The 22,678-nt window shown below is 44.7% G+C and overlaps 1 protein-coding gene across 1 annotated transcript; it reads left to right on the top strand.

The window, feature by feature from the left end:
- Positions 1–749: 749 nt before the first annotated feature.
- Positions 750–21,557, top strand: phlpp1 (PH domain and leucine rich repeat protein phosphatase 1). The gene is made up of 17 exons (XM_028978274.1): positions 750–2,336; positions 9,228–9,424; positions 9,965–10,090; positions 11,234–11,382; positions 11,863–12,009; positions 12,533–12,760; positions 13,138–13,340; positions 13,488–13,548; positions 13,687–13,782; positions 14,758–14,913; positions 16,042–16,242; positions 16,391–16,553; positions 17,579–17,709; positions 17,816–17,932; positions 18,068–18,262; positions 19,175–19,403; positions 19,724–21,557. The coding sequence occupies exons 1-17, from the start codon at positions 1,058–1,060 to the stop codon at positions 20,867–20,869; spliced, it is 4,824 nt and encodes a 1,607-aa protein (XP_028834107.1). The 5' UTR covers positions 750–1,057; the 3' UTR covers positions 20,870–21,557.
- The last annotated feature ends 1,121 nt before the right edge of the window (positions 21,558–22,678 follow it).

A 22,678-nucleotide genomic window follows, 5' to 3' on the forward strand; every position in this document is an offset into this window, starting at 1 on the left:
TCTAATTTACACAACATGCATATTATGTATTTGATTTGTGGGAGAAACTGTGGGAGTACATTTTAGAGAAATGCAAATTAGGGTTAAGTGTCTTGCTCAGGGACACAATGGTAGTAAGTGGGATTTGAACCTGCATCTTCTGGTTCATAGGTGAGTGTGCTAACCACTAGGCTACTACCATCCTATGGGAGTAATGCAGAATCCAGTTGCTTCCGGGTGGCGTGACATGTTCCACAGATTCTGTTGCATCGTCTACTGAACTTCCACGATGACCAGGAAAAACTGTAAAAATGTCTTTGCGAAGCATTAAGTGTGTCGCGACACGCGTGATGTTAAGGAGTCCACGTGTCGATTCGCAGTAAAAAAAAAATTGAAACTACGTGGAAAAACTCACCAAGCACGTTTCAAAACTAACGTTTTTTCCGTGCACACTCAGTAGTTCTAGTGCTAAAGTAGAACTTGACGCATCGTGAGAGGTTCCACGGGGGATCTGTAACTGTGTTTCAGGTATAGAACAGCAAAGTCACATTCAGGGCGAACGAAAAAACTTGATGAAAACGTCGAACGCGCTGCTCTCACTCCACTCTACGCAAGCAACATGCCGGGTAAAGCCGCTTTAAGGTTTTCGTGGGAAATGTAGTTTATTGTGGGCGACGTGACGTGTGGGGCGCAACGCCTCCGTTCATTTTTTAGCAATACATTTCCCAGAACGCACCGCTACCTTCCCAGCGCCGCCATGTTGGAATGGTCTTATGAATATGTAAGCGAAGCTTTGCGTAACAGATCGCTTGTTTAGTACTCTCGCGTAGCTACTACTTCGTGGGTAATGGCATGCAGAGCTGCGCCCGCCCGCCCATTACACTCCGACGGGAGTTTCCTCCTCCTCCTTCTCCCAGGCTTCGGGGTTTGACATTGGGATCACAAGATCAGCTACTGAGCGGATAAGCGGAAAGAACCTGGATGTACTGCGCCTTGAATCTGCCGTGTGGGGGGCGGACGCGGATGGCGCCCGGGCCTGGAAGTTCCCTCTGAAGCCCCGCTTTTTCTGTCGAGGAAGATGGACACGGCGGAGGGAAGCGGCTCTGGGCCGAACCCGGACACGGAGCCCGTCGGAGCTCAGAAATCGGCGCTGGCTGATGGCGGAGGGAGGCGCGCCAAGTTGGCCGCCAATCACTCGGACTCACGCGTCGGCCGCGAAGAAGCCCAGCCCGGAGCGGGGACCGGCGCTGCGCCCAGGGGCTGGAGAAGCGGGCGGGGACTGGCCAGCAACTCCAGCGCGCTGCTGCTGAAGAGGAGGCGGCTGAAGAGACACCTCTCGGCCGCCGCCGCGGCCGCTGGCTCGTCGGCCGCCGCCGCCGCCGGGAAAATGAACTCGGCCCACTCGTCGTCGTCGTCGTCGATGCACACCCGGAGCCTGGACAGGAAGACCCTGCTGCGGAACCGACAGAACGCCCAGCTGCAGCACTCGGACCGCCAGTGGGTCCGCGTGGACCTGCAAAGGGGCTCGATCCACGTCCACGACAGCCTCGCCTCCTCCCACCCGAGGCCGGTGCTGTGCACCCTCGACACCACCGCCGGGGAGATCGCCGATCGCCTCCGACAGCTGAGCAGCAAGTCCAGCCTGGTCGTAAAACTCGTGCCGAGGAAACTCCTCATGACCGACGTGAACGGCAACTGTAAAGGGGAATATAAACTCAGCCACGGCCTGTGCAAACACGGCGTGGGCGGCGAGTGCGCCGAGTGCGGCCCGCCGCAGCCCGCGGACCGACTGAGGCTCCTGCTGCTGGAGAACCTGGACTCCCGGTCGGACGAGAACCCCCTGAACAGCTCGCTGACGGACGCGGCGCCCGACGACGACTCGGAGGGCAGGTTCGGCGGCTCCCGCCGCTGCGGTCGCAACTCCGTCTCGGACGTGGAGAGCAGCGCGTTCGACGAGCTGAGCTCCGGGGCCCGGCTGAGCGAGCACCGGGACTCCCTGAGCGACGACATGATCCTGGGCACGGACGCGTCCGCCCTCAACCCCGCGGACGGGCTGGACGTCTACGGAAGCTCCTCGGACGACCTGGAGCTCGACTGTCCGTCGGCCGGCGCGGCGAAGCCGGAGCTCCGCGAAGAGCGGCCCTGCAGCAGCTCCAGCTCGTTGGCGGAGCCCGGCGACGCCCCGCCGAGCCTGTACGTCCAGCTGCACGGAGAACCGGCGCGCAGGCTGGGCCGCGACGAGAGGCCGCTGCAGATCCAGAACGACTTCCTCTTCAGGCTGGGCTTTAAGGACGCCTGGCGTGTGCAGGAGGAAGGCATGAACACGGAGCTGGGCTCCTTGCTGCGCTTTTACGCGGGTAAGTTCGCACCTCTGCCAGTGGTCAGGGTGGGCCTGGTCAATTTATTATTCTAAAATAAAGTGTCTGCTCATGAAAATTTTTATTCAGGTTTGAAGTGATTGTCATTGTGAAACGCTGCAGCACAGCACACGGTGATACAACGAAATGTGTCCTCTGCTTTTAACCCATCACCCTTGGTGAGCAGGTGGGCAGCCGTGACAGGCGCCCGGGGAGCAGTGTGTGGGGACGGTGCTTTGCTCAGTGGCACCTTGGCGGATCGGGATTCGAACCGGCAACCTTCTGATTACGGGGCCGCTTCCTTAACCGCTAGGCCACCACCGCCACTAACTCAGAAGATTAGGGACCGGTTCAGTTGCAGGATTGTTCATAATTTTAGTGTGCAAACCAGGTTTTATTTACACCCGGTACACCGTACACTACAGATACAGAGCTACACAGAGGTAGTCGTAAGTGTATATTGTAAGTGTAGATAATGATGTAATACTACAGCGCGGCTGGTAAGGGCCGTGAGGGCAGAAACGGTGTCGCAGATTCTGCGAATCGGATCCCCGTGTGAGATCGGTTGCCGTTGTAATGGAGGCCAATTTCTTTGGAGAAAACAGTGGTGTTGGATATTTTAACTGTGGTTGAGTGTGTTGCACACTGTTTTCCCTTTACTGTCTGCGTTTGGCGGAGCGCTTCTTGTTTTTAGGAGCTCGCACGCGTGAAATGATTGATTCACAATTTTTGCCTGTTTTTCGTGGTGAACCAAATAGATTCTACCTGTGCTGCTCAGAATCTTCTCGTCACGTGTCCTTAATACTGGAAACAGGATTGGCTGTGAAGGAAAATGAGGGGAAGCACGCTTTACGCTTTTTGAGCCACTGCTCATCAGCAAAACCGCCGTCTTCAGATATTCCGTTGGCACCATTAGTACATTTGCGCATTTTATGTTTTCTGCATTTGTCAGACACCCTTATCCAGAGCGCCTTACGCTCAGTAGTGACAGGGACAGTCCCCTCGGGAGACATAGGGTTATGTGTCTTACTCGGGGACACAATGGTAGTAAGTGGGTGTTTGGTTCTACTTCCCCAGTAGTAAACCAAACACCGAATCACGTTACATTAATAATTCTGCCAAATCAACATAACTCAGAACTTAAAAATATCTTTATTTTTTTTGGACACCAAAAATGTTCATATTAAAAGCATAAATTTGAAAACCGGCTGAAGTGCCAAACGATGATAAAAGCCCCCAGCCATACAGCGCCATCTACAGGACTGGAGGTTGTAGCCACGTGCTGACTCACCTCTGCTGACATCACGTTTGTATACAAAATATCAATATTTGGTGTCCCTGTATTGATATGATATCACCACCTAAAGTATTGCCATATCATGCTGTATTGATTACCCCCACCCCACCCCCCCAACCGATGGCAACTGATGGCAACTGATGGCAAAGTTGAAGTGTCCCGTGAGCTACCCAGCGCTCAGGAGACCACATAAACCAGACAATCACAAAGTCACAGGTTCAAACCTCACGTACTACCATTGTGTTTCTGAGTGCATAACCATTTTTTGGTACTACTATTCAGCTGTCCAGGCTGGTTTTCAAAGTACTGTATTTTACTTAACAACACAGTGTTAAAGGGTCCATAAAAACGGGGGGGAAATACAGTCAACTGATGGTGCTTGGACTGGAGGCGGGTTTCATTAGCATGAGAAAGGCAAGCATGAATGCCTTGCCAGAGGACTTTTGGTGTTGGGGGGGACTTTTGGGGGGCAGTTTAAAGAGTCCTCCACACTTTAAAGCCTGACTATGTATTTTTGCCTGGATCTTTTAAAAGTTTGTCTAAAAGTGGAGCAGGTTTGAGTGACTGTGATGGCACATATGGTCTGCAGTGATGGTGGCAAAACACATCTTGATCCAGGCATCTCCCAGCCTCTTGTTTCTCCATTATCCAGTCATGCAAGAAAGGAGAACAGAATACAGATCAGAGGAACAGGGAGCGATTCAGTTGAGTAGATTGGTGGAGAGATGCGGGAATTCGGGCAGATACTCTCTGACCGGATTCTGGGTGAGCCCTGGCACCAGACTCTCTCCACTCACAGGAAGTGGTTGTAATTTTTTTGTTCTGTTAACTTGTGCTTGGATAGATGTCCGCTGTCTTTGTTTCAGTGGTTTCAGTGGTTCAGAACTGAAGCACACACTCACTGCAGAAATCTTTCTTTTTTGGTGGTGGGGGGTGTAACTTCTAAGTGCTTCATTGTGCGTGTAATGCCAGTTTGAATGACTACACATTTCAATGAACCTTTCCTGATATCATAGGCATAATGCATTTTTTTTTTTAGAGCAGTGTACATTAAAATCAGATTTTTTTTTTTATTGGTATTGCCAAGGATCCTCATAGATCCATGTGACATGATCATTAGTGTCACCATATTGTGTCTTGGAAGGAGGATGCAGGATGGACAAGTTGGTAAAAATGATTTTGCCATGCCTCAGAATTTGTCATTTACATTTACGGCATTTGGCAGACGCCCTTATCCAGAGCGACTTACAACGTGCTTTCAAGTTACCATCGATGAAGAGATCAATTCCGGTTCACTAGGACCCCAACTATGAATACATCTATTTAATTCACTCTGTTGTAGATTCTGTACACAAAGTTCGACAACAAGAAAATTACAATTTAATCTAAATATTCTTTAAAGAGGAAGGTCTTGAGCTGTCGTTTGAAGGTGCTTAGTGACTGAGCTGTTCTGACCTCGAGGGGAAGTTCATTCCACCACCGAGGGGCCAAGATGGAGAAGAGTCTAGATGAATGTCTTCCTTTTACCTTCAGAGATGGAGGGACCAGGCGAGCAGTACTGGAGGCTCGGAGTATACGAGGAGCAGTGCGAGGTGTAATAAGGGCTGTGAGGTAGGATGGTGCTGCTCCATGTTTGGCTTTGTAGGCCAGCATCAGTATTTTGAACCTGATGCGTGCAGCTACTGGGAGCCAGTGGAGGGAACGTAGCAGAGGGGTGGTATGGGAGAATTTGGGAAGGTTGAAGATCAGTCGTGCTGCTGCATTTTGTATTAGTTGAAGAGGTCTGTACATAGTGGTAGACCAGCTAGAAGGGAGTTGCAGTAGTCCAGTCGTGAGATTACTAAGGACTGAACCAGTAGTTGGGTGGCCTGGGTTGACAGGTAAGGGCGGATTCGTCTGATATTGTAGAGAAGGAATCTACATGAGCGGGAAAGAGTTGAGAAGGAGAGTTGGTTGTCATTTCAGCTACATACATGCTAGATAGTACATAGTGAAATGAAACAACGTTTCTCTGGAACCTCGTGCTACATGTAACATTTAAACAAAGTTACATAATGGCACAAACCGCACGTGTGTGACATCGACAAACCGGCTACATAAAGTGCAAATATGGGACACAGGCAGTGCAAGGATAACAGAATAACACTTCTGGTTAGAGTTTTTGCCTGATCGCTGTGCTGCTACTCATATGTGACCTGGATATCGGAAACTGGTACTCAACTTGTTTGGGGGGGGAAAAAAAGTCTTGCATATCTGTGTCTGTCCTTCCTTGTGTTGTCTGACATGGCACTATCTTAACCTAACTGGGACAAGCCTCAAAATAGTTTGCAACTCATAACTTTATTTCATAACATAAATTAATGGTACCACTTTGTTGCTGTTGGATTGCTTTCACATAGGGTGGTAGTAGCCTAGTGGTTAACACACTCGCCTATGAACCAGAATACCAGGTTCAAATCCCACTTACTACCATTGAGGCCCTGAGCAAGACTCTTAATCCTACGTTGCTCCAGGGGGAGTGTCCCTGTAACTACTGATTGTAAGTCGCTCTGGATAAGGGCGTCTGATAAATGCTGTAAATGTAAATGGACACTAGGTGAATTGCTGACTGTAATTGACTATAAGTGTGAGCGTATGAGCAAATGGCAGGTGCGCCCTGCCTCGCGTCTGATAATTCAGGATAGGCTCAGACACCCACAAGTGAGTGGATTAAGCGGTTTCTGAAAGTGAAATTGCATTAAGGTTCATGGTACATTTAAATTGCTCAGACATTGGTTTTAATTGAGAAAATGCACTGAAATTGTTAAGAATTTCTCTTGTTCATGGTTTGCATTTCAGTTTAAGCATGCACTTTGGTATTTGTTGGATACATGTCGGATCTCCAGCATAGCTATGTGGCTGTGGGAAAGAAATTAATAAATAAAAATCAGGTTCGCCCAGTGATCTGAGAGGCTACATCTTTCACTGTCAACCACACCAACAGTTAGCCTTCTAGCCAATAAGACAATCAGAAATAGGGAAGGGGTGGGACTTTGGTCTTGGCCAAACAACTTGATATAGATCCAGCATTTGCTCCACGTGCGAATGTGTTTTGCGTTTCCCTATATTGGAATGCAAGCCATAAGTCATGGACAGCATGTTTATGAAACCAGGGGAAGACACCAAAGATTTCAATAAAGGAAAAAGGAATCATTTGGAAGCTGCTGCCAAAAGCTCTGGCAACCAGGAGCATGCTACTGCATGCTCTGTGTGCAAGGAAGTAGCTATATGGAACTAGCCAGAAAAAAGTGCTGTCACTGCATGAATTAGACCCAGTCTGAGCCACTGGTGTCTTCGTCAACAAACCTTTTTGATGTGATTGAGACGAGGCAATGTAAATGCTGTTCAATGATGATAAATATAACAAAATATATCATTATATTATTGTTGATGAGTAAAAACAACACTAAATATGCTATACAAAATAAAAACTATAAGATGTCCCTTCGTTCTTTACAAGGAAGTGGGAATGAAAAAAGAATGTGTGGTTTGTAAGCATGGAACAAATCAGAGCATCTTCCTGGTCTGAAATGGATGTAGAATCTATAATATAACAATAATATTATAATAAGATAACCTTTTTTAATTGATTTAAAAGAAAATGTTTTTGTCTATTCTACTAGATACTTGTACTATGTTGACTGGGTTAAATGTCATTACTAAAAAAATTCAGACTAAAATACAATTTTAAATGAGTAAAACTAGACTGAAATAGTCATTTATAATTTGGAATGTATCACAAGTACGACAGTTACTTGCACTAATAAAAACTCAAATGACTGCTTGATGCAAAGTCTAGGCTAAAACTAAAATGAAGACCGGCCACCAAAAACAACTATACAAGCAACGCAAGACACCTCACGTTTGGGGGCAACAGCCACAGCAGATATTCCACCCTCAGTGACCTTCACACATCTGTCCGTCAAATGTCAAAAAAAATAAAATAAATGTCTGTCTGAGACACTAAAGAATGTCATGTCACTTATTATTAATGAGGCCGCAGAGAAAAGTAAAATAAAATTCTTTAATAAAAAAAATGATCAGCCATGAAATACCATTGAATTTACTCCATGATATTGTACTCCATGATATTTCACGTTGTGCATTAAGAAATTAGCAATATTAGTAATATGTCTTCATACATACTGACACCCCTGTAATCCTCCATGCCCACATCCATATAGCTAAATTCAGAAAGGTCTGTTGTGTCTATCGCGACACCTTAATGCGTGTCGTGATGTCTTGCCTCGAGATGCATGTCTGCATGCGTGGGTTCATGTAGCTCCTATGTAGGTCAGGGCCCTGTGCTACACTGTGCGGAGCGTAGCCCAGTTAGCATTAGCGTGTGGGGGGCTATCGGATGATTGTGATTTATAATGAGCAGGGCCTTCTCTATTCTCAGAGGATTCTCGGAGTCCTTCCTCACTCCTTCCACACACACACACAAAATCAGCCTGACCTGATTAGTGCTCTACTTACCTAAAGAGGGGACAAGCAATAGCCTTTCTAGAACTATGAGACTCGAAAGATGTTCCTTCAGTATCAGATTACACGCACTCACCCCACATTACACCACCAGATCACTCCTGCACCTGCATTTATTCTCAATATTGCCAACCGTCAAATGTGAAATGATTAATTTGCTGTTACTGACCATGATTGGGAGTACATGTAATAGCGTTAGCATAATTGTAATCTGTTTCAGCTACTGGAAGAAAATATGTAATTAAATTTGTTCATAGCTCACTGGCTATAAAAATCCTGTGAAGTGGATGTAGTTAGTTGAATGTGACGAGTCGCAGGTCCTGACATGGACCTGTGTCTTTAGATGTTTAAGCTGCAGTGTCCGTGTACTGTCTCCTGAAAGCAATCACTCAAGTCAGCGCTGATTCGCCATTATAAAGTAAAGAGAAATGAACTCCAAATTAAAAAAGAAGAATTATTGGCATGTAGCGCTTTGGCACACTCCATAGTCAAAATAAAATTTTGTTCAACTTTGACCTTTGTGTGCTGTGATGCATTATCGCATGACCAATAAAAAAACAAAGCAGGGGTTTATAACTGTATGATCTTACAGTAAAACAATGCCTGAAGTCTGACCTTGTGGTGCCTGTTATATTTATTACTGATTGGTTATAATGATGTTAATTCAAATATTGAAATGAGTTTGATATGAGTCAATGTATAGTACTGCTGTAAGGTAAACACTGCCAGGTTAACAATTTTTGAAATTCTTAACCGTTAAAAATATGAATTCATAATTTTGAAAATCCTATCACCTGTTTTAACTGTAGTGTTGTAGAGATTTATTTTCCAGAGTTCATTGTTTTGCTAGCATATAAATACTTTATTGATACTTGAAGGGAAATTCAGGATTGTAAGGATTACAAATTTTGACTGATCCAGATGTGTAACAGACTTATGGTGCCTGTGGACCTTCTGTAACTGGTTAGATGAGATGAGATTTCTTTTTACATTACCATTTTGTTCTAGTATTTTACTCTAATTTCATTAGAGGACTCTTGGGCTAACTCGCTTCCCCCCTCGTCTTAAAGGTAAGCCTATCACGATGGAGATTACTGAACGTGTACAGCTCTCAGGCCTGTACAATGTACGGAAGGGCAAACTGCAGCTACCAGTGAACCGCTGGAGCCGTCGACAGGTCATCTTGTGCGGGACGTGTCTCATGGTGTCCTCGGTTAAAGCCAGTCATACTGGGAAGATGCACATCCTACCACTCATCGGAGGGAAGGTGAGAGCAATTACACATGTATAGACTTTTTTTGCTTTACACACCCTGAGCAGTAGAGAATTTAATTAAAGAAAAAGAAGCCTGGCCACTTCAGTGCATCAGAAAAAAGCACTTCACAGCGGATTGTGCCATGCCTGGATCTTTAAAACCACTTCCATTCGTCCTGTCGTTCTCGTTTCCTCAGGCCTAAGTCCAAGTCGAGTCTTGCGCAACTTGAGAATGCAAGTCCGACATCTTCAAAGTCCTCTTGGAGTCTGGATTTTTAGATGTTTAGGTACAGTGTCATGCTGCATGGAGTTCCCAGGAACAACAGAACATCAAATGTGCAAGGAGCAAAGGAAAGGAAATTGGTACAAAGGGTGGGCACGAGAAACAAGGAACAGATGCCAGTAGTCACACAAAAACAAACCTCTCCACAGTCAGTAGTTCTATATTAGTGGTGCCCAGACGTAGACCCAACGTCTTACTTTTATTGTCCTTGACTGAGTCTGCTTTTCATTTACCTAAACGATGTATAACAATTCATTTTTTGTGTTTCAGGTGGAGGAGGTGAAGAAGCATAGTCACTGTTTGGCCTTTAGCTCCTCGGGTCCTCAGAGCCAGACATACTACATTAACTTCGACAGCTTCACTGAGCACCTCCGGTGGTACCGCCATGCGGCCAAGGTGTGTGTCCCCCCGCTATAATGAATACGTCCCTCTTTTGCCACAAAAACAGTCCTATCCTATTTCTGAAAACCGTGAAGTCTGGTACCAAAGCATCAGTATTTCTGTAAGTTGTGAGGTTGTGCAAAGATGCTCCATTGGGTTGAGATTTGAAGAAGATGGAGGCAGCACCTCACACTCATTGTAGTCTTCCTCAAACCAATGATTGTCATCACGGATTACCTGGGGTGTACTGGGTAAGCAACAGTGTTCAGTTTGGTAGTAGAAAGGTTTCAGTGGAAAATGAACACTACAGAGCTCGAAAGAGTCTTCATCATCAGCTGCATGTCAGCTTGAGGCATATTTACAACACAATGGTGGGTGGTTAACAAGACTTAGAAGGCATAGTCTCGATTTATCTAAATAGTTAGAGAATAAAACAAAAGACACTAACACAGTCCTCTGTCAATGAAGGCAGAACTTGCTCCCAGAATGAAATGAGCCAGACAACTTTACAGTATCAGTGTGTCAAAAGTCTAGGGATTCCCTGGGAATATTACAAATGAACTCTTTGCATGTAACCTGAAAGAGTTGCCATACCAAGACTTTGGTTTTGTCTGCAAGTTGCGTGTGTTGTTCTCTGGAGACCTGGATTCATGGCGGGTGGGATGATTTCTTGCCATTTTTGCTCACACCCCTTTAGTAGGTCTTAACATGCTAGTAGACTGATTGGCTATTAGTCAGCATACTCCACTGCTTTTAAGAGACCCCGGGCTACTATCAAGTAAACATTTCATCCAGAAAATATGCTGCCATTTGAATAGCCATGGTCCGGGATTGATCAGAATTAACTCTCAGCCTAATTAACTGGTCATTTATGGCACGTAATTCCACGTAATGATATCTATACATATATGTGCCTCCTTTTTAAAGGGACAGTGTCTGAAATGATTTGTCAATACTTTTTTATTACCAACCAAGTGGAATCCATATTGTCACCCTACATTTCAATAGAGATAGATATTAAATAGTTCACAATGGAATATACATCACCAGTATGGTTTCAAGCTCATAACATTTGGTTTCTTTAGCACAAGGCACATGTTTGTATAAATTGAAATGGCTCTTTTTGTGTTTCATATAAATTAATATTCTCTCACCCAGATGGTTTCTCAGAGGATCAGCTCGGTGGATCTATCATGCTGTGGCCTGGAGACGCTCCCACCCAACCTGTTATACAGTCAGGACCTCACACACCTCAACCTAAAACACAACCTGCTGCCGGCTGACCAAAAACTGCTGCAACTGCAGAGGTGACCCTCCCCTTGTCATATTTCTTTAGTGACGCTTGTCATGCAGAAATTGCTGCAGTATGTTATTTAAAAACACTTTGGCAAGACGTCATCTTGGACTTTCATGCTGAATCATGCTGAATTCCAAAACATGGGTACAACACATATTAAAACACATTAGTTGTTTGAAAGCTCAGATCCCTGATTGGCTTCGGTTTTTCATATTTGGACAAAATATTTCACACCGCACACCCATTTTTTCTTTCCCCCCAGCAGAAGTGGATGCACAGTTGATGTGGTTTGCTCATGATATATTTTTATTTGTGATATTAAGATTACAGCACTGGCAAAAACATGATATGCCCTAAACTGTCAACTCCAATATGGAACGTCCTCTTACACTAAAAATAACACAATCATACAAACTGTCACTCCACATGCCACATCCTCTCACATGCATTAATTCAAGCTGCTTCTCCAATGCTCCTCTTGTCATTGCAGATTCACTCGCTTGCGAAGCCTCAATCTCTCCAACAACCAGCTGGGTTCATTCCCTCTGCCCGTCTGCTCCATCCTTACCCTGACGGAGCTGAATCTCAGCTGCAACCGCTTGGCCTCTGTTCACAGTGCCGTGGGTAACATGCACAAGTGAGTCATGGGACACCCAAGGGTCTCGGCATAGGAGGGCTTCTATCTACACGATGCATTAGTTGAGCGCTTTTAGATTGGATTTTGGGGCGTTTGGATGCTCTTTGGGGTCACTCTGGTTGTCATTGGCTTTTCATGTTTATTTCTTTGTTTCTGTTATCTGTCCATATCAAGTGCAAACGTTCAAAGTCTACCTCGATGTTAATTTCATTGAGTCAGCGGCACTTCACAGCCCAGTATGCGGCAAGCTGTGCTGCTCCGTGTTCTGACACCTTTCTGTCATGAGCAGCATGGTTTTTAGCAGTTAGTGATGGAGTAGCTCTTCTGTAGGATCGGACCAGCTGGGCCAGCATTTGTCTGCTGTGTCAGAAATGCATCACTGAGACACAAGAATTTATCCTCCCTTCAACTATGAGCTCCCATCATTTTGCTCGCCAAAGTCAACATCACACTCTGCACTTACTGATGGAATAGAAGGTGCAGTAAAACGAAATGTAAGAAATGCTTTTGCTCTCTCCCACAGCCTGCAGACATTTCTGTTAGATGGAAATCTGTTGACCACTCTGCCGAATGAGCTGGGATCGCTGCACCGCCTTGCCTACCTAGGCCTGTCCTTTAATGAATTCAGGCAGATCCCTCTGGTGCTGGAGCAGCTGAACGGGGTGGAGAGACTCTGCATGGCGGGAAACATCTTGCAACAGCTCCCTCTGCAGGCCTTCAGACTTCTGCGCATCAAACATGTAGATCTCAGGTACTTAGATGAAGAGTAGATGTCGTCCTGGTCGTACCTTCATGTCAATTGCAAGCAAAATCAATTATTTTGAGTTGATTTATTCATTTAAGCATTTCTTTAGTTTTATATGTTACATCCCTGGTCTGAATTTACAAACTTTACTGTATCTACTAGCAGCCTGCATGACTGCGCTCACCTGTAATTTGATTCAGTGCTACTTAAAGGTTCTGTTTTTAATACTGTTTAGTGCACAATTGTGCTAAGATGAGTTTTTGTAATTAGACTGGCACAGTCCTTTCCTCAAAATCAATTAATACAGCTAAAAACAAACAAAAAAAAGACGAAAACCTTGTTGCCATGAACTGTAACTCCACACACTCTCCACACACAAACAGACTCAATCAGATCTCCAAGCTTGTCCCGGACGAGCCTGAGTTCCTGCGGCACGTGACCCAGCTGGACGTGCGGGACAACATGCTGACTGTGCTAGATGCATCTCTGTTCCCACGACTGGAGGTGCTCCACTGTGAGAGGAACCGCATCACTTGCCTGAGGGTCTGTGGCTGCATGCTGAAGGCTGTCCATGCCTCCTCCAATGGTGAGGCCGGATTACATGCTTCCTGGTTGTTGATTTTTATTGTTGCAATCATTAAATGTTCTGTCCTTGTGGCAGAATTGAATTATTTTCCTCTAAATGCATTTTTTTCTACAACAAAAACTAATCTAAAACTGTTGTGTCCTTTAGAACTACGGGACCTGACCTTTAGCACAGCAGCCACAAATCTGACCTTTCTGGACATCTCTAGGTCAGCATACATATAAATCAGTTTACACCAATGTCTGAAAACTTAGCGTAAAAGTACAGAAATACCTGAAAATAGCCGACACACCACAGACTGGCTAAACTGTAATACTGTTTCTCTTATTGTCTCTACTTTCTACAGAAACCGTATGGAGAATATTCCAGATGGGTTAAGTGAGAGTAAAAAGCTGGAAGTTTTAGACATAAGCCACAACCAAATCACTGAGCTTTTACCATGGTGAGTCAAACCAAACCAATGTTTCTACGGTCATTAAAAACCTGGAAAGGTCAAGGAAGAGAATTTTCCAGGCCTTGAAAAGTTTTAGAATATGAAAGACATCTGGAAAAGTTCTGGAACTTTCATTGAAATCTGATTTACACATGAACGTATTACAAAGTACATAGTTCCTGTATGGCTGCACGAGAAGAGTTTCTATACAACTACAACCTTTAAAACTAGTATAGGTCTATAGTGTGAACCACACTCACGTTTTTCCTCGGACTTGCGCAAACTTTGAGGAAGAAACACTGTGATTTTATTTTGACTTTTTTTTTTTTTTCTCCCCCACATTTGCACAGAAATTTCAGAGAACCAATGTTCATGCCAAAGTTGCCTTAGAGTAATTGAAGAGTCATGGAAATTATTTTGTGAAAATTTGTAAGAACCCTGCAGTGCTCTCCAGCCCTGTTCTTTATAACCAGTAAGATGTAATTAAAAAGTTCCTTTGATTCGTGTAGCTCCATACTGACTGCAAAAAAAATATTTTAAGAAGTTGCAATAGTCATGACTGGTTTCTGGATTGAGTGTAACACGGTTTCAAATCATACCTGCCCTGCAGTGTGTACTGTTTGTTAAAGGCAGAGAGTACCGGAATCCCACTTGGTTGATGGACCCCAGAGCTTTTCCACCTAGTAAAAGACTGAAACCTATGTATTTAGAATAATTATGTTTTATTATTATTATTATTTTGGGATCACATATACATAATCTAATAAAGTATTTTATATTTTGCTTAAAAATAAAATATATTGTTCACCGCATTCTATATATTGGTCTAGAATTATTTGCATTCTCTGTTTAGCAATAAAGGTAATTGTGGACAACATAACAGAAATATGTGCTGTCTTTTATATGTTCTCTAGATGTATATCAAAATACCAGACGTTACTTTTTGAAATTTTTCTAAAACCTTCCCCTTACACTCTCTGGCAGGTTGCTGTCCAGTGGCAGTTTGCGGAAACTCCTTGCTGGACACAATCGGCTGCAGCGGCTGCCTGAGCATGTGGAACGCCCAGTGCTGGAGGTCCTGGATGTGCAGCACAATCAACTGCAGGCACTGCCCTGCAACCTTTTCTTGAAATCACACAGGTAGGCATGAACACACAACCCGTGAGATTTACAACATTGTGCCATTGTGTGTTAAATAGAAAATTACCATATAAGCAACATAAAGTCATTCGCGATTTTCTGAAATAGACTGAGTTCATTAGTCATCTTTATGTACTATTGCGGGAAGTGGTGGCCTAGTGGGTAAAAAGCGGACCTGAAAGGTTGTCTGTTCGAATCCATGGAGTCATGGAACACAACTAATCACTTTCACTAAATGTCTATCTTTTCCCCATCCATTTGTAGATGAGAGGAAACATTTTCTTTTATAAAACATTTACTTAATATGAGCTCTGCACCATCCAAAGAATCAATTAAATGTAATAAGTGACCTGTGGAAAAACATTATTTAACGTTATCATTGAACATATAATAATCATCAGTCATTGATTTGCACAACGTGTACATAATCGTTTGTTTGGGCATGGGAACTTATAATACTTTTAATAATCTACCACTGAAATGCAAAAGGAAACTTAATAATGTGCCATCTAAAGAATTAGGCATACAAGAACAACAACAAAAAGTTATTTAAAACCCAAGTAGAATAAAATACAGCATTTTGATTACACATGACACTCAGCTACGTGTGTAATCAAAATTCTGTATTTTGTTGTATGAGATTAAATGTTAATATTTAGTCTCCTTACAACTGCCTTTGAATTATATAAGTTATTAAAGCTGCTTGCAGTTATTTGGCCAGGATTTTTTCACTGGACCCTACATTACCCCTTTTCCATATGGGGCAGTGGTGGCCTAGCGGTTAAGGAAGCGGCCCCGTAATCAGAAGGTTGCCGGTTCGAATCCCGATCCGCCAAGGTACCACTGAGGTGCTACTGAGCAAAGCACCGTCCCCACACACTGCTCCCCGGGCGCCGGTCATGGCTGCCCACTGCTCACTCAGGGTGATTGGTTAAATGCAGAGGACAAATTTCACTGTGTGCACTGTGTGCTGTGCTGCTGTGTATCACATGTGACAATCACTTCACTTATTATTATTATTATTATTATTATATGGTGTCGCTATTTCTGTATTTTGAGGGAGCGCTGTATATGCAGTGCAAAGTGCACGATACCAAAAGCGAGCTGAAAGCTGAATGCTTTCTCCAGTTTAAGGTGCCTGAATGCCTCAGCAAATCAGCTGGAGAACATACCCCCATCCAGCCTGTCAGAGGAGAGCCACAGCATTCTGCAGGAGCTGTACCTCACCAACAACCACTTGACCGACAAGTGTGTTCCGCTGCTCACCGGTCACTCACACCTCCGAGTTCTGCATATGGCATACAACCACTTGCAAACATTTGCCGCCAGGTAAACTCGCTCACCTACCAGTTGTGCTCAAAAGTTTGTGACCGGTATTCAAAGTAGAACCCAATTAAAACAAATGAAATACAATATTGATCACTTTTCTGTCCATGTCACTTTATACTTTTTTGTGTGTTTATATTATGAACTTTAGTAAAATGGCGAAACTAGAAGACCTGGAGGAAGTTGACCTTAGTGGGAACAGGCTGAAGACAATTCCCACAACCATAATGAACTGCAAACGGATGCACACGCTCATTGCCCACTCCAATGCAATCGAGGTCTTCCCAGAAGTTCTGCAGCTAATGGACATGAAGGTGAGACTGTCAGAGGCCTGTGTTTCCTAAACACGCTGAGCTTTGGCTAGTCCTGATGAGGAGTTGGATGCTGTGGGGGTGGGGGAACCGACTTTTAATGCAACTATTACAATTGCATTTACATGCCATCATGTATAGCAAGAGCAGCAGGCAGAGGAGTCAGAATTGTTGGATGCATGATAATACAGAGGCAGTTCCCTAACCAGACTGTGATGCTTTTTACTATCCCTTTGTAAAATATGGGCTTTACTGGCATTGGAGTTGGTGTTTGCTTAACCAATGGTTCCCACCAGGGGCGCTAGAGATTGCAGGGGGATGCGCACAATTTTGTCTACAATTTATAAAATTTATTACATTTATAAAATTCTAATAACACAATCCATAGGACAATCAAAACTCTGTATAATCAAAATCAAAACACATTTTTGTTCACATTCAAATTCATTAAACTATTTAATACCTCTGACCTGAGTTTGCAGAAGTAGCCTTCAGGTCAGCTAGTGGGCTACACTAGCCTTGACCTGGTGAACTCACCAGTGATTGTTTTCCTGCTGTCAGTATCACTTTATGTGTGAGAAATGTAAAGGTACAGAGGGTTCATCTGTATCAAAGAAAAAAATCATCCTGCATTGTAAAACAACTAGAATAACATAAAAAACCTACTACAGCAAACCTACTTCTGCAAATAAAATGAATCACTTTTTTTTTTAATGCGGGTAGGAGTTTGGGTTGTCTTGGACACAGGCAAGCGGGGCTTAAAGAAAAATTGGTTGGGAACCACTGCTGTAAACAGTCTCCACAGGGAAATCATTTATCTAAAAAAATTTGTTAAATTTATCCACCATCTCTGGCATATATCAGACTTCCTTATCCAGAGCGACTTACAATCAGTAGTTACAGGGACAGCCCACCTGGAGAACCTTCGGCTTAGGTTTCTTGCTCAGGGACACATTGGTAGCAATAAGTGGGGTTTGAACTACCACCCCTCCACAAATAAGCACATTGACATTTTTTTTTGTGTGTAGTGTGTGGACCTCAGCTGTAATGAACTGGGTGAGATCGCACTACCAGAGAATCTACCACCTAAACTACAGGAGCTCGACCTGACTGGGAACCCCCGCCTCAATTTGGACCACAAGACACTGGAGCAGCTCAAGTACGTGTTAAGTAGTTCATGGGTCTGAGGGTGTGGTGTAGTGCATGAAATGCGAAAAAAAAATCACGTCAAGAGTGACCTGAGAGGTTTTTCTTATTTTCTGCAGTAACATCCGATGTTTTCGCATTGACCCACCCTCTACATCTCTCTTGGCACACGAGAGTGTGATGGGGCCAGCCCAGTGGAGCCATGGGTACACTGAAGCGTCTGGTGTCAAAAACAAGTGAGTTACATGCATGAAGGAACTGTAGCTTTTATTTGTGTATTTTAAAACTTTTACTTTGGCTGATTTAATGCAAGATCTTACCTGTTTTAGGAACCTGAATACCTGAGAAACTCTGTGTTTTTGTGTGGACAGGCTTTGTGTCGCAGCCCTGTCAGTGAGCAGTTTCTGTGGCACTCGGGAGGCTCTGTTTGGGGTGTTTGATGGGGACAGGAATGTGGAGGTTCCTTACCTGCTGCAGTGCACTATGAACGACATCCTTGCTGATGAGCTGCACAAGTCCAAGAGCGAGGAAAACTACATGACCAACACTTTCCTTGTCATGCAAAGGTGCAGTTTAGCAACCCCTCCGTAGTCTTATGTACTCTGATCTGTATCATTTTGTCATTGCGACTGCCACTATTAGCAGCATTACTCGTTTACAGTGCTGTACATCTGTAAATATCATATAAGTATAAATATGACTATTATGTATAAGTATAAGTAATGCCTATTATGAAAAATCATATGTTAGGAAAGTGGTGGCCTAGTGGTTAAGGAAGCGGCCCCGTAATCAGAAGGTTGTCTGTTCGAATCCCGATCCGCCAAGGTACCACTGAGGTGCCACTGAGCAAAGCACCGTCCCCACACACTGCTCCCCGGGCACCTGTCATGGCTGCCCACTGCTCACCAAGGGTGATTGTTAAAAGCAGAGGACACATTTCATTGTCACAGTGTTCTGTGCTGTGTTTCACAATGACAATCACTTTCACAAATTTCACAGCAGCTCTTTGCTAACACTATGCTTAAAGTGCAACAATCGACTGAAAGTGAAGTGATTGTCATCGTGAAACACTGCAGCACAGCACACGGTGCGTTTAACCATTCACCTTGGTGAGCAGTGATCATCCAAGAAAATGGCTAATTAGTGGCAGCCCTGATGTCAAAGACAATGCTGTTCTTACTTTATTTTACATACAATGCATTTTAATGTAAGCTAAGGAAGCAGACTCTTAACCAAAAGGTTGCGAGTTCCACTGCTCATGTTATGATTAAATGCAGAGGGACACATTTCGTTGTGTGCACCATGTGCCGTGTTTGCTGTTTATCACCATGTCAAAAACAATCACTTTCACTTAAAATGTTAGTAAGAACAATTAAGTGGCCAGAAACTTTTGGATGCCAATGCATGTGGAAACCACGTAAATATCATCCCATAGACATTCCATCTGACAAGGAACACTGGGTGTGTTTGTTTTACAGGAAGCTGGGCACAGCAGGTCAGAAGTTGGGTGGCTCAGCGGCACTCTGCCACATCAGGCATGACCCCCTTGACTCTGGTGGCTGCTTCACTCTCACCGCCGCCAATGTGGGTAAATGCCAGGCTATCCTTTGCCGTGATGGCAAACCACTGCCAATGTCAGTGATCCACAACATCACTGTACAGGAGGAATACAGTCGCATCCGGCAACACAAAGCCATTATCACCGAGGTAAGGCAGGTCTAGTTTGTTGCAAACACCAACCTTATATATAATATAATTTTATCCTGTGTACTACCATTACTTCATCTGTAATATCTTTCATGAGAGGGCACTGTGAATAAACATACATTCGGTATCTAGGACATATACAGACAGTCTTGAACCAAGATGGCATATCTTGAATACAGTGCAGCATATGCGTCACTTGTGTTGTCACAATTAAGCTTTGGATATTGTTCAAGCGTAGACAAAACTAGGCTGTAGGTAATGAATGAAGAGCCAAATCACAATACGTTTCCATACTTTCTTTTTTCATTCCCCTCCTGCAGGACAACAAGGTGAACGGAGTTACCGATTCCACTCGTATCATGGGTTATTCTTTCCTGTACCCTTCTGTACTGCCCCGGCCACACGTGCACACCCTGCCCCTCACCCCGCAGGATGAGTTCTTCATACTGGGCAGCCGGGGACTCTGGGAGTCGATGTCGCCGACAGAGGCGGTGGAGGCAGTGCGGAATGTTCCGGACGCGCTGGCGGCAGCAAAAAAGCTGTGCACGCTGGCCCAGGGTTACGGCAGCACAGAGAGCCTGAGCACTGTAGTGGTGCGTCTGAGCATCGGCGAGGGCTGCTGCTGCTGCTGCTGCGCCCTGGCGCCGTCCCAGCCTCCACCAAGCCCCGGCCTCTACCCTGCCCCTTCCATCGGCCTGACGCACCCATGCTCCGCCAGCGAACTCAGCAGCGAGGTGAGCACGTCAGAGATGAGCTCCGAAGTCGGCTCGACCGCGTCATCCGACGAGCCGCAGCTGCTGCCCGAGGTACACCTGGCCCCACTCCTGCACCCGGCCCTGCACATGCCGACGGGAAACCGCTGTGCGCTGCACCCCGCCTTCCAGCGGCAGATGTCCTGTACCCCCTACTGCAGCGGCGCTGCCATGGCCCTGTCAGACAACACGCTGGACAGCGAAGATGAAGAGCCGATTGCTGGCGTGTTCTCCAACGGGAGCCGCGTGGAGGTCGAGGCTGATATCCATAACTGCCAGTCCAACCGGACCAGTTCCACAGAGGCGACTGTAGAGACCCAAGCCGGAGGAATCACCAGTGTCGACGTGCCAGGCCCTCCACCCACCAACTTGGAGATGGAGATGACTGCAGAAGGGGTGCCAGAGCTTGGAGGTCAAGCAGAAGGAGAGAATGCCAGCGAGAGGGACAGCGGTCAGACCAAAAGCTTTGGCTGCAGGAGGGGCAATGGCTCGGTGGCCCCCCAGGAAAAGAGCCACAACCTGATAGAGGTGGCGACCGAGGCCCCATGCCGGAAGATGGGGGGCTATTTTACTGCACCAGCGCAGCCGGACCCTGATGACCAGCTCATCATACCCCCTGAGCTGGAGGATGAAGTGAAGGAGATCATAAAACAACAGGAGCAGCACAGATCCCCGAACCAGCAGCCGACAGACTACTACGACACGCCTCTCTGAGTTCGAGACCACCAAACTTGAACACCACACTCACACTACAGTATTCCTGAGAAAATAGGCCTGAGATTGGACACGCATTCTAAAGTCAAATATGAATGAAAAAGGAGCAGACCACGTCTTCACTGGACGACCAGGGTGTTCCTGAAGACGAATCCCTTTACAAGACTCCAACTCCCAGGGTGCTTTGCACTCTGCTATACTGTTTCCTTTTATGTTTAGAGCACTTCACTACTGACTACCTTTATTGCCTGCTCACAAAAATAGCTGTACTTCAACACTAGAGCTCAAGTATTAGCCTGTTAACAATACGGATGTTCATTAATTGATTTTTCTTTTTCGTTCTTTTTCATTAATTTGCTTGATCTACCATATCTCTGAACACACGGAGAACAGACTTTTGAAACTCGAAAACTGAAGAAATTTTTTTTTTTATGTTAAATATATGTTTGTAAGGCATACTCCAGTAATCCTGTGCTTAACAGTTGTAGTTGTTATCTTTTGAGACTCTTCAGCAGTAAGTGGCGGGCTGTAAAAAGATGTAGAAATTTTGTAGCAATTGAAAGAACTAACTCCTAGGAGTTGTGATGTCTTGGTGACCTAGTCACTTCTAACTAATCTTCTCTGAGAGAAATTGTGATTTTTCATGTGATTGTAAATAAAACAGTCATTGTGTACTGATGCTTTTAAAGGACTGTGTGACCAGCCTTACCATCTGACACACACATAAACACACACCATGCAGAGACTTCCATGACACATGCAATTTAGCAGTCAAAGGGTTTTTATTAATAGCAAGACTGTCAAGGATCTGACTTTTTTTTTTTTTTTTTTTCCCACAATTAAACTTTACAAAATGCATTTTGCTGATGCAGAATGCCCACAAAGTACAATCTCAATACATCCTTTGATTAAAAATACTCCTATTTAAAAAAAAAAAAAAAAAAAACAGGAGTAATACAACTAATACAAAATGCAGCAGCATGACATGTCTTCAACCTTCCCAAATTCTCCCACACCGCCCCACTGCCACGCTCCCTCCACTGCCTCCCAGTAGCTGTCCCCCTGCATAGGAATTCAAAATACTGATGATGGCCTACACAGCCAAACATGGGGTTTCGCCATCCTACCTCAGAGCCCTTATTCTACCTCGCACTCTGACCCTCCAGTACTGCTCACCTGGTCCCTCCACCGCTGAAGACACTCATCTAGACTCTTCTCTCTCTTGGCCCCTCGGTGGTGGAATGAACTTCCCAGAACACTTGCTGAGTATTTTAAAACTGCAGCTTAAGACCTTCCTCTTTAGAGAATATTTAGACTAACTTGGAACTTTCTTATAGTCTTACTTATGCAAGAAAAACTACAAGTCAATTAAATGATTGTATTCGTGATTTCAGTCCTAGTGAACCAGAACTGATTACTTCATTGATGGTAACATGGAAGCACGTTGTAAGTCGCCCTGGAAAAGGGAGTCTGCCTAATGCCATAAAAGTAATGTAATGATTAAATCAGAATGTCAGAATTTGTCTGCAGGGGTAGTGAGGTTGCTGATGGCAGTTACTTTTTATCCATTTGAACACACTTTTTCTTTACCAGAAATTCGTCTTTTCTAGATTTTTTTTGTCTGTGTGTGGGTAGTATGTTTATTCCACTCACTGCCTCTAGTCCATTTTCAATGTTTTATTGGTTCAATTTCAATCCAATTAACTTCAATCTGCTAGTGACACCTTGGTACCAGAAACCACAGCCTACTTGCAGAGATCTAGTGGATTCCATACCTTGACGCTCTTGGTGTCAAAATGGAAACAAAGT

Source organism: Denticeps clupeoides, chromosome 4 (genome assembly GCF_900700375.1).
Source record: "Denticeps clupeoides chromosome 4, fDenClu1.1, whole genome shotgun sequence".
Lineage (NCBI taxonomy): Eukaryota > Metazoa > Chordata > Actinopteri > Clupeiformes > Denticipitidae > Denticeps > Denticeps clupeoides.